A 12956-nucleotide genomic window follows, 5' to 3' on the forward strand; every position below is an offset into this window, starting at 1 on the left:
AAGCTTCATCACACTGTTGGTTTGTTTTTTTCGGAGATCTTTCTGCCTCAGCACTCACTTGTTTTTGTAGGGACCTATCCAGGGTGTGGATAAACTGCAGTGTGCACACATTTATTTTTAAATGAAATAATATCCAAAAGCTGTATGTTGTAGTGATGTATTAGTGATGTAGCAGCTCAAGCCTTTTGCTCAGGAGGTTGGAGAGATAAAGACCAGATGCACAGTTTGATCCATTTTTGCAGCTATTCCTGACACTTCTGTGCTGAGAGATGTGTTGGTCCGGGCGAGCGGCCAGCAGTGATATGCACATGTGCCGTGAATTATGAGGAAGTGTGAAAAACACATGAATTCTTGTCTGTCTGTTTTTATTAATGTCTAATAGCCATGTAGCGCATATGAATGTGGCTGGGTCAAGAGGAGATTCGTCTGTTCATTCTGCTCTTTACCTAGGGTTGTACTATATATATAATATGATTATTTTGTTTTAAGATTAAACTTGGTCTTATTTGCCTGGTTTGTATTATTGTGCAGATGCAGCATAGCTTGATGCAGATTGAGTGTCACTGCTGATGACATGTTAAGGATTTATCAGTGAGGCAGGGGTGGTCACTCCGTGCCATCACGTGAAATTGACACTGATAGAGATTGCATGGATCAGTCCGAACTTTACAGAAATAACTCCCAGCCTCACTTCTGCATACCATTCGGCGTATTTTTATTGACCATTGCTCCATAAGTCCACCTTTTAACAACAAGTTATCTGAGATGGACAAGTGGACCTAATCCTGCTGGCTGTTGTATAGTAGCTGTCTCTTCTCGAAAATATAAGTTTTGAATTGTTTGCACTTTCAGTAAGTACTGATTGATGGTTTGGTGTAATATTGGGCCAGTGCTTACCAAACTGTGGACATATGAAGCTCTATGTTTCTTGTATAGGGGGAAAGGCTGTCTGACTGTAAAGCCGTTTTAATATACATCATTATAATACCATATCATATTACACTGTAATAACGGGGTGCAGGAGGGATTTTATGCACCCATAACGAGCAGGAGGAAGGAGAGTCTTACTCCATGGTTATGAAAACGCTTCTCCGCGGCTCCGTCCCAAACCGCACGCTATATAAGCATCGAAAACAAGAGTATGCCGCCAGAGGTTGCCATGGTTACCACAGATGGCAGTGTGTGCCGTTTCGGACGCAGCCAATCCGAGGTTGTGGCTCCCTCTGCTCGCTCCCTCTGCTCGCTCCCTCCCTCTCTTGCACTCGCGCTCGTTTGGTATGCGGCGCTCCCCGCTCGCGCTCATGTAGCAGCAGCGGGGATGGAGTGCGCTTCGAGCGCGTGTCGGTGTGGAAGGTCGCGGCACATGCTCAGTGCCGCCTGTCGGAACGGGAACTGCGCGCGCCGTGTGTGAAGCTGAGGTCATACACATAGACACACACATACACACACACACATACAACCACACAAGGCACGAGCTCGGTGAAAGCGCGAGCGCATGAGCCTCCATTTTGAGCGCATCCGAGGCGCATAGGCGGAGAAGGAGAGTTGTGTATCGCGGCGTGTCCGACGCGGACAGCGTGTCATGTCCGACATGGATGACTTGTTCAGCCCGCGGAGGTAGGTGTGCGCATCTGACATCACCTGTTAAACCGTAAATCCCTTTTAGTCCAGCGCTGTTTGTTGTTTTTATGCCTTTGCTTGTGTACCGCAGTGTGCTTTAATAAGGCGAGCTTTGTGTCTGTCGCCGTTGCTGTGTTGTCGTCTTACTGTCAAACCCGCTAATAAACGCTGTCTGCCATGTAGCGCCAGGCTAACACCTCCATCATTTCGCAGAGCTTCAGATGGGTCTCTTCTTTACAGGAAGTACCAAACGGCTCTTCTGCTTATTTATAATTGATCAGAAATAAACCAGCAGCCCCTGACTTTTCGCCGACGCCTCTCTGGCAACACATGCTGAAAGTATTGTAACTTAACATGTCGTGCAGTTGAGGTATGTCGGAGTGCTGGAGTCCATTTTGCAGGGCTGTGTGCATGTGTTTACGGACAGGGTGACATGGCGCAGGAACATTCGGGAACAAAGTGTACTCTTTCACAGCAGTAAGTAGTGCTCCTGTCTCTCAGGGATGGAGTAAATAAAGTTGAGACGCTCGCGCTATGTTATGTTATGACTGTGCTGCAGGCGTACGGGGATTGGATGAGCTTGATGGAGGGGGCGGGGCCAGGCTTGATTGCTGTCCTCGTGCTCGAGTTAAATTATGCAGGATGCACCCTGCTTGTTGTGGCGCATCATGTGCCTAGGGAGTTACTGCATCGCAATTCTGCTACTATATATATATATATATATAGAGAGAGAGAGAGAGAGACAGACAGACAGACAACACTTAAACATCCACTACTTTACCATGAAGCCACTGCAGAATTCAATTGCACAAGTTGTTTATAGACTGTTGTCGTACTGCGTTCCTTTATTTTTATGTCATATATCTAGAACTTTTCTTCTTATTTAACATACTATCATAGTTTGAGAACTGCACACTGCACATTTTTTTTCTGAAACACTAAAGGTATTCATATGCATGATGACCATTTCCAATTAAAGAAATAAATTTACACCAGCATCAGCACTGTAGATACAGGTCAATATTAACATCCTCTGCAGGCTTCTGTTGCTAAGTTAAGCAAAACATCACAGGCACCATGATGCCCTGTTTTAAGACAGTGTCATGTGTTCATGTGCTTAATCACTGTTGTGAGTCATCACTGGTAATTGCTGCATAAAGTGCATCACTTAATCCAATCATAACATATTAAATCCAACCTGACAGCAGTCCACCACTTTCTCTGTATTAGATTGGAACATGTGAGTTAATGCAAAAGTGTCCTTGTACTTTCGTGTTGATTAGTATTTTACATTCTATTTACAGTTTTTTACTCTTTGGTAATTAAAGACTGTATAATTAATCAGTGGTTATTAATTAGAGTCGTCCAACAGTTTGAGAGAGCAGCGTTTATCGTCTGTGTGCACAAAATTAACACACAACATATGATACCAAATTAAGTGGCAGTGTTGTGTGTGTCTAGATTTACAAGGGAATGGCATGTATGGCTCTGATGATTAATAATAGCCAGCTCTCTCTCTCTCTCTCTCTCTCTCTCTCTCTCTCTCTCTCTCTCTCTCTTACACACACACGAGCTTACTAAATAAATGTCATTTCAGTTGAGAAAGAGAAGTAAATGTTTGTGTGCACAGGTCTATATGTCTGACAGTGTTGTTTGGTAGTTGGTTTATTGTAGCTACAGATAATAGCTGTGCAATGTGACCTAGTTTTGTTACATTACTGAAAATGCAAAAATAAAATAAAAAAAGATTTCTAAGTGAGTGTCTGTATTCATAGGCACCTGTTGGAGTGTGCTGTAAAAGTGCCTTATAATTTTTCAGCATTTTTAAAATCATTTCTAAAGTAACGAGGCGTAGGTTTTCCAGGCATCTGCTGCTCTGATCACTGTCTAAAGCAGACAGTGTTTAATAATTCGGTGTTGAGTTAATGTTTGTGTGTTAGCACAGCAACAAGCAGCTGCTCATGGGAGTGGAATGATTTACTGCCATGATTATTTTTGTGCCTTCTGCTCTGTTAAAAGAGCTCCTGCAGCTTATTTGGTTCAGCTTGAGTTTGAACTTGAACTGTAGATTGTTATTGGAACCGAAAGGCACGAGTGTGTCTCGTACCGCGTAACATGGCTGCCTGGGGGTCACGTACCCCTGCTCGAGTGATCAGCGCTGTGCTGCTCAGGCCTGCCAGCAGTGCCGAGGCTGCAGCACAATGTTCTGGAGAGTTCTCAGTGATTTCTCTGCTGCACGGCTTCAATAAATACTTTCAGCCTGAACTTACTGTCCTGATCTGCTTTATGTTCTCACCTGGCTTTTTTTTTTAAATTATGGCTCAATTCTAATTTAAAAGCATCTAATCCCCCAATTGTGTGTTAAGTTTGTAGATTTCTCTGCACCCTTTGCATCTGTCTGCAATATATGTTTTCGTGCAGCGTTCCTTCACTTGACAGTGCTTATGTTTTTTGTCAGAATTTAGTGGCTGGGGCTGGAGGAGGAATGAGTGTTGTAGCGAGTGTTTATGAAGCAGGCATGAAAGGAAGGCTGTGATTTGAGACCTTGAGCTGCTACCAGAGGCCCCAACAGACACACACACACACACATTCACACACACCACATCTTGGCGTTCCAAACAGTTTTGCAGTGATGATGGAGGGTGCTCCGCTCCGGACGCAAATCACACTGACAGTTTCTGGGCGCACGCTGCGGACGGCGATATGAAAATCGGCGCCGTTGCCCTGGCAACGGAAGGGGGGAATGCTTTTTGAGAGGAACATCTTGTCATTTTCTTTAATCCACTGCAGCTGGAGATCGGAACACTATTATTAAATTGTGGTTGCCATAGTTACCAGAGGGGGGCTTTGTAACAGCAGTCATTTCAGGGTCCCTCTACCATCGTACGGTCTGGCCTTTCGGAAGCCGTTTGTACTGTACCTCTGCATGAACAATGAGGCCCATCATTCCCTGCTTCTCGCCGCCTTTGTCCTTTTGTTTAGCGGCATGGCTTCCAGTCCGCATCGTCCCCTCATGGTGCCTGTCGTACAATATTACATTAATCTGGAACAGCTGTATATATCAGTGCAGTCATCATCCGATGCTAATTTTCAGCGTGTTTTTCTATTCATGAGTCGGAGTCCTTTGTGCTGTGCGTTATATCATTTGCAGTGCTCACGTTATGGATGACAGGACAGTTGAAATGGCTTCAACTCTGTTTAGCTCTTATTTAAAGGTAAACGGTTAACGATACTTTAATTGTTCGGCTTTCTCAGTTTCTCATGTTGCTGAGATGATCTCATCTAATGTGGTCATATAAAGTAATATAATTTAGCGAGCATCACATAATATTAAGTTGTTGAAGTTTGATTATTACTCTCAGCATGTTATCCATACAGTATAACTATTAAAAAGGGTATGTAATTATGTGGGGAAAAAATAACATGCATGTCTGGAGCCACTGAAAAGTCTTGGGTGTTGAAGGGGCTTCAATTATTCAACCCGGTTCTTTATTCATATGTTATAGAGAGCTATGGCAATTTGCTTATGAATGTATCTGCAGACACTGAATAATGTGAGAGATGTATGACTGAAGAAAACTGTGCATATTTTTTAAATGCTGTCAGATTCATACATTTGATATGTAAACATATCATGTATGTGTATAAAATGTTTGTGTTGTAGTAAAAATAAAAATTATAGTTTTAATATGTATATGAATTCAATGTAATTTGTTATTGTTGCCTGACTCTTTTTTGTTTGTTTGTTTGTTTGGTTTGCAGGCGATTAAACAGCACTCAAGGGGAGATTCGAGTAGGTCCTAGTCACCAGGTTTGTTTATTCCTGCACTCTTACAATATGAAACATGATCCTGTTCTAACCCACTGCAGGCTAAATGATACACATCCGTATAGATTAGTGCTGGCTTGCTAGTGTACGATTCCTAGTCTATAGCACGGCTTCTCATAAAGGGTTAATGTGGGTTCATGTGCACTGAAATGGATTTCACACACTTTCTGCCTGGGCTAGGGTGGGCTTGACAGATACACAGACTTGGCCATGTCGATTAGAAATTAGACGTGGTTTAATCGTCTGAAATCGAAAGCTAAAAAAAAAAAAAAAGAAGCGAGGGCACAAGGGAAAATGGCCGACAAAGAAAAATTCGGAATATCGCCACCGATTACTGTCATAGCTTTTAAAGAGCGTTTGGTCTCAGACATACTACATCAATGTGTTCTCATGTGGAATGATTACAGCAGTATGTCCCTCTTTAAAAGTCTTCAAATGGACTACGTGATGGGTTTGGAGAGGCAGAGAGAAATGCAATGGTGCGTGGCTTCAGAGCAATCCATTTAACCAGAGTGATTTAAGATATCTTTCAATAAGGAAATGAGATCACGCAAACAGTAATTGAGCCGATGGGAAATAAATGGCATATTGAAAAAATCATTCAAGTGTTAAGCTTCTTCTGTTAAAATGGCACTTTTCTATTCCAAATGGGCTTAATTAAGACTTGACACGGGGTGTTTAGGGGCATTAGGAGTGCTGTACAGTAGTTAATGTAGTAATAAAACCTTGTTAGATTACCAGTGTGTCGATATTGCTGATATATTAGTATAACTGCTGGTATATGAATAGATTTTTTTTTTTTTTTCCTGATACATTCCATTGCAGTGTCAAAGTGGAAGCAAGCGGAAATTAAATCAGAAACTTCCTGACATCAGTGATTTGTACAGGATGAAGATGTTAGTTGTATCTGCTGGGTTTTTCCCATGCAAAATGATATTTTCGATATAATGATAGCTTGATATATGTATAATGATACCTGCGTACAAATTAAAGGACAATCCAGCATGAAGCTAGTGCTCTTTGGTTCCACATGTCACTTTAGAGCAAGAGGTCACTGCAAATTAGTATAATGTTCTTCTTACTGCTTACTTTGTACTAAGATGATGGGCAAGTTTCTGACCCCTCACAGAGGGTACAAGATGATTTAAAATAATTCGCTCTTGCCTTTGCATCAAGAACCTCCGCAGTTAAACTACTGAAATATTGTGCAGTACTGACACAGCAACATACATGGTTATCATTAAAAACACCAGGAGGATTGTACAGTACAGTATCAGAGCCATGTAGAATTTATCCACTGGGGCAATGAAGCTGTTATGACAGCTGCTAAGACCTTATTAAAACAGTTTGTTTTTCCCTTTAATATATTACATATATCATATGTGAAGACAGCTGCTGGCATTTTTGTGCCATAACTGATTCATTTGCGGATTTTAAAATCATTCAGCACTAATCATTTGCGCTACCATCTCCTATCCACATAGGGACCGTTGGTATTGATATTTAGCACTAGCTGCTTGGGCTTTTTGTGGTTTGTTTGTAACCCTGTCTCAATGATTTAATAGGCCAAGCTCCCAGAGCTGCAGCCTTTCCCCTCTCCCGGAGGCCAAGTGACCGAAAATGAGGAGCTGGTCTGGATGCCGGGGGTCAATGACTGTGACCTGCTCATGTACCTGCGGGCAGCCAGGTGAGCTCACACTGCCCTGCCATACTCACAAATTATAAGCAGTCTTGCTGCTTTCCAGGCTACGATAGTGCCGTGTGTTCATGCATGCATTTTTCTAAAGCTGTGTAGATGTTAACATGTATATTTTATGTGTGCAGGAGCATGGCAGCGTTTGCAGGGATGTGTGATGGAGGCTCGACGGAGGATGGGTGCCTGGCTGCCTCGCGCGATGACACTACACTCAATGCATTAAACACTGTAAGTACATCATTTCACATGCACCAAAATAAACGACGTTTGTTAGTAAATGTATCAGTCTGAATTGCTATTAAGTGTTGCTTTTTATAAAAATTCATAAACTGTTCCAGTTCTTGCAAAAAATCATCAGTAACCAAGGCAACATACATAAATATCAGAATGATAAGTTCTGCATTATTAACTCCACATATTAGGAATGCTCCTGCAAAGCGCAGAAGGATTTATTGCTAATTGCTTTTAGCATGTTGGACGCAATAAAAAGAAGAACCAGGCAGGGGGATTCTTTTTTTTTTTCTTCCCCTTTTAATATAACAGCCCAAACATAACCGAGTGTTGGAATTGCTCCGCTCATAAATTTAATTTGCTGTCAGCAAGATTCTGCTTTTTTATGAGGTATAAAAAGCATAACTGGTAATCTGTCAGTGAAATGGCCAGGGACGGTATTGCAGCTCAGTCTGTTTATGGTTTGTGTGGATGATGAATGCATTTTGCTTTGCGCTGCTCAGTCTCTAATACAGATGCACAAACAAAGCACAGCTTTGTAACGTTGACCGAAACGCCACACTATAACACTATAATATCTGGAAAGGGGAAACACGGCTTTATATGTCTTATCAAGGGTCAGAAACAGATTTCATGACTCTAGTCACATATTTTACTGATTGAAATGTTTTTCTTTGTCAGGTACAATAATTAATTGTACTGTATCTTAGAGCTTATTGTTTTAAATATTTTATAATGAATGCGTACACAACTATTCCTGAAGGACTATCGGCAACCTGGTAATTAACTTGTTAGTTAAATGAAATGAGCAAGGAAGAGTTAGACCTGCGTGTCATGCAGTTGATGTATTTCACCACAAGGGAGCGTAGATGAAAACGTCTACACTATTACAATTGTAGAGGGTATAAGCTAACAATGGACGATACATGCAATTGTGGTTACTATTTCTATTAGCTGTGCCTGATTCATAGAAAATAAAAAGAACTATTATGTAATCAGGAAATGACACGACTAGGGTCTAATCTTCATCTGCAGCAGAACATGACCCCAGTTCAGTTTGTTGTGTGTGTAAGGAAACCTTAAGGCCATCATAAGAAGGGACTTGGGTGACATAATAGTGTGATCATTAGTTTAGGACACACTAATCTGTGTTACTCTTCATGGGTTATTTTTGTTGGTATTTTTGCTGCATTGTATAATATATATAAAGCATACGAACAAATTTCTGTTTAAGTTTAATCTCTGTTTTTGAATTAGATCCAGTAATTACTTAGGTTGCAGTTCCTGTCTCATCAACTGTTTAATATTCTAAATTAGTCCTAACATATTATTTTATCACCATTTCAGTGCTTCTCATAATTTGACTGAAGGGGGAAAAAAATCATCCAGGAAAACACAAAGGCAGCAATTAGGCCGATCTCATTAGCCCCGGTTACGAAAGCCATAATGTATCCGTCAGAGTGGTGTAGGAATAAGACCACAGGCATCAGCAAGAGTCATTTTCTTTTGCTGTTAAGCTTTTGAGAGGAAAGTGTTTAAGAAAATGGTGTTAGCAGGACAGAATGTCCGAACTGGAGTGATTACTGCAGACTGTTTTGGGTACAGAGTCTAATCTTTAATGGAAATGGCTCACAATCCCACTCGTTATTCCATCTAGTGTACAATTACACTTTGTGGTCTGGAATAATCAAAGTATGCCTTTTTATACTTAGCAGTAAAGCAGTCAATGGCTCTGAGAAATTTTGCTGTTCATAGCAATTTCAACTATATTTGCTTTTGTAATTCTACTCCACTCCACTCCTCATACTGACTTTCCACAGCTGGGCTCTGCTGATTTAAAAAAAAAAAAAAAAAAAAAAACGGGGGGAAAAAAAAAGGCAATTTGTCGTGGACAATTAGGTGTCCACTAGCAGAGACACATTGAAATGAGATGTCCCTGGCAGGCCTCCTGTGTAATAGCAGATGGAGACAAATTGTAGAAAATCCCTCTGCTGTTTCCCACATTCGCTGGCTTTTTCCAGAAACGCCCACAGGCTTTCGTGCACATGGAGCTCAGCTCTGCCTTAGGAAATACCCACACGCTCAGGGTGGAATTTGCTCACCTTACTTACTGAACACACTCCTTCAGCTACAGTGGTTTGTAATAGTTTTGAACCAAGTAGCTTGGAGAACGACACATGACTTGTGATGCACGATGATGACAATTCCTCTTCCTTCTTCCTGAACAAAACAGAACACAGAGGAAGCCATAAACCAGTGAGCTAAAATGTAGTGAACATGGCATTTCCATTCAGACCGAGTAGGGGAGAGCAGAGAATTAATGCTGTCTGCGGTTCACTGTTTCTTGACCTTTTCCCCCCTCATTTGCAATTCCAATGTGTTTTCGGAAAGAACTCTCCCAGCCTGATACCTGCTCGCCTTTGACAGGCTTTTTTCGTTTCCGCCTTGCATGTAATGATTTTTGATATCGGCTCCAGATGATGTGGACATGAAAATTATTGCCAGAACTGAATAATGCAAGTGTAGCTGTATTTACAACCAAAGGAATGAACACTTTTTTTTTTATATTACGTTATACCACAAATCTGTTGGAATCCCAAAATCGATCGTGGTGACTTCATTTTCAGTAACAACAGCTCTGAGAGCAGTGCGGGCTATAATTCAAAAGTCATGGGTATATTTTAATACACACATATTGTTTCTATAGTAACACCTCATTCACAGAGACTTGGTCAGTGGGTGCTCCACATGAGCTGATTATATATAGATGAGAAAACACGTTATTTAATACAATTCTATAAGGGACATCTATTTCACATTTATGGAAGGAGTCTCCAGTATCAGCACTTTTGTACTAGTTTTAATAACTTGAAGAGAGAAAAGACGTTAATGCAAGAGGCTGGACCTTTTTTACTTTATGCAACACTAAACATAACTATAACTTCAGGGTGGCAGCAGTAACTCCACTTTGCCCCATCATTGATTATTTTCCTATAAGAGCATGCCCTATTGGGTTTTATTATCTGTTATCAATACTGATAACAGATATTTGTGTATTGTATTATGTGTTAGAACTCCCAGATATAGCCTTTGCCTAAATGTTGAATGAGTATGAATTTCCTTTTTTTGTGAAGTTTATTAGAGTTACCTACAGGAAGTTTCTTTCCAGTTGTTGGACTAGGATGTATCCAGTTCAGTGCTTTATGACTTTGCGTTTCTGAACTCCATCACTGTGTCACACTTACGGAAAGCCAATCACAGACATCCTACTCCCTCTTTCATTCAGAACTAAGCAAGCGATATTAAATAGAGTCAGAGTCCTGATTGTTGCCTCTTTCTCGCAGCTTCACGAGAGCAGCTACGATGCCGGGAAAGCACTGCAGCGTCTGGTGAAGAAGCCCGTCCCCAAGCTAATTGAGAAGTGCTGGTCCGAGGATGAAGTGGTAAGAGATGAGTTGGTTTTCTTAAAGAGGTGGCAGTTTTGGGCGAATAGGTCCCCTAAAATATGGCAGCTGCATCCTGATCATGCAGAATAAACATTCACTATCAGACAGAGAGAAGAGAACGGAAAGCAACAGACCCCTTAAAATACTTAGAATAACTATAAATGTTGTTCACATTGCTGAGGAGAATTTCTCAAAGCTGGAATTGATTTTTTGATTGTTTGAGCCGCTCCTGTCTTGTATGTGTTAAAGGCTCTGTGACATGTGGTTCTGTGTCCACACCCAATGTTACTGAGTCACTTCATTCATAAAGACGGCCTGAAATACCCTCTCTCTCTCTCTCTCTAGTTGGAGGATAAAAATGTGGCTTTCCATTCACAGGGAAAGTACCTAAACTTTCATTTAGGTCACTGAGGGTGGATTTAGAATCGATCTGTCTTAAGATGTGGGTTGTATCACAGTCAAGCTATAATGGATGCGAGTTAATACGTTTGCTGATTACATACGATGGTTTGAATAAAGCAGACACAGTCTTGTTAAGTGCAACATATGTTTTTTCCCCCTCTCTCTCTCTCTCTCTCTCTCTCTCTCTCTCTCACAGGTGCTTACAAAAACTATACTATTTCATGTATGCAGATAGCAATTAGGTGCTTGTGATTAGGCCTCTTAGATAACAACTTATTACTTATCATTCTTTCATCCTCTCTTTGGGCAGCATGCGGATCATTTCTTAACTCCAGCAAGTCCATTAAAAGGAATTGCTGTCTTTGCTCTGTTCCGTGTTAATTGAGACCCAGGTGTGCGCCATAGACGGTCGTTTTTTGGAGGTATGTAGTGTGGAGTTTGTGTGAAGCGAAGTGTGTAACAGTCTGTCTCGGATGAATAATACAGCAAGGAGATGAATAGTGTATGAGAGGTGGCCTCGATTACTTCACCGTTGGTCTTTTATGTGTGTGCATGTGTGTGTGTTTGTGTGCGCATGCTGCCGGAGGGGGTGAGAGACAGGAGGCCAGAGCCACGTCGCACACACGCACATCACCTCCCCACTGCCGCAAAGCCAAGGACACCACTCCCACTGATCTGATTTCAAGTTGTGCCTTTGCAGCTTTGAGAGCCTGGAGGGACAGGTGTAAATGTAGCCCTGACCTTGGCTCTCATACCAGCCCTGCCTGCTGCTCCTCATTTATTTATTATCAGCCCCCGCTTTCTCTTCACTCTCCAGCTTTCTTTCATGAGTGCTGTCTCTCTTTCTCTCTCTCTCTCTCTCTCTCTCTCTCTCTCTCTCTCTCTGTGTCTCTCTCTCACTCTCTCTCTCTCTCTCTGCCCTCAGGACCCAGGCCTCATTATTCCACCACGTCTTTTTGAAATGTAAATAAAAGTGACAGTGACTGGCTCTGAAATGACAGAATTGCGCCTTCTTCACGGTCACCTTTCACCACCCTCTCTCTCTTGCTCCACCCCCTTGAGCAAGCAAGCAGCGGCCAGTTCTTTAAACTCTGCCTCTATTTCCTAAACTACCCGCCGAGCCAGTTTAGTTTGCATTCTCCAATATCCCTCTGTAAGCAGAGTGAAATATGGCACCCGATGCCTGGTAGCACCTTTTACACTTATAATTTCAGTAATCATTTTTTCACAGCCTGCTTCCTCTAATGCCCACGCATGCCTTGATGTTTTTGCTTAGTCCAAGTCAACATCATTTACCCAACAAATGCTGTGGAATTTTCCAGAGGAAGTGCACAAGCTGGCATGGCGGCTGTCCCGTTGTTGCACTCGCTCTGAAATCTGAGCCTCTACCCGCTCCCGAGTCCTGCTGTGTATTATCACACTGCTTGTCAGGCAGTGATGAATGACGGCGTGAGGTCCTAGATAGCTCAAGTGCCCTCTGAGGCAGCGCCGTCTTTATGGCCCCCCTGTGGTGAGAGCATGGACCTGCACATCCTGCTCACGAAAAAAAAAAAAAAAAACCCAAAAACCCCCTAAACTCCACCCCAGTGTCTGGTGATTGAATAGAGAAAGGGACACAGCTTGAGTGTGTGTGTGTGTATGGGTGGGTGCGTGTTTAAATTGCAGGCACAATCACATTTTCAGAACACTTTCCTGTGGCCTGTGAAAGTGTCCGCCCACCCTGAAGTTAATT

The 12956-nt window shown here is 42.0% G+C and overlaps 1 protein-coding gene across 5 annotated transcripts in view; it reads left to right on the forward strand.

The window, feature by feature from the left end:
- rerea (arginine-glutamic acid dipeptide (RE) repeats a) overlaps positions 1–12956 on the forward strand; it is a 160116-nt gene that overhangs the window by 127477 nt on the left and 19683 nt on the right. For 3 of the 5 annotated variants that reach the window (XM_058409149.1, XM_058409150.1, XM_058409148.1), the window contains exons 7-10: positions 5383–5431; positions 7015–7136; positions 7274–7373; positions 10721–10819. In XM_058409149.1, the coding sequence (XP_058265132.1) occupies positions 5383–5431; positions 7015–7136; positions 7274–7373; positions 10721–10819 (370 nt within the window). Of the gene's footprint in view, positions 1–1295; positions 1618–5382; positions 5432–7014; positions 7137–7273; positions 7374–10720; positions 10820–12956 lie in introns of those variants that run through there. The other 2 variants (XM_058409151.1, XM_058409152.1) reach the window with 1 other exon arrangement.

This window comes from Hemibagrus wyckioides, linkage group LG15 (assembly GCF_019097595.1).
Source record: "Hemibagrus wyckioides isolate EC202008001 linkage group LG15, SWU_Hwy_1.0, whole genome shotgun sequence".
Classification (NCBI taxonomy): domain Eukaryota; kingdom Metazoa; phylum Chordata; class Actinopteri; order Siluriformes; family Bagridae; genus Hemibagrus; species Hemibagrus wyckioides.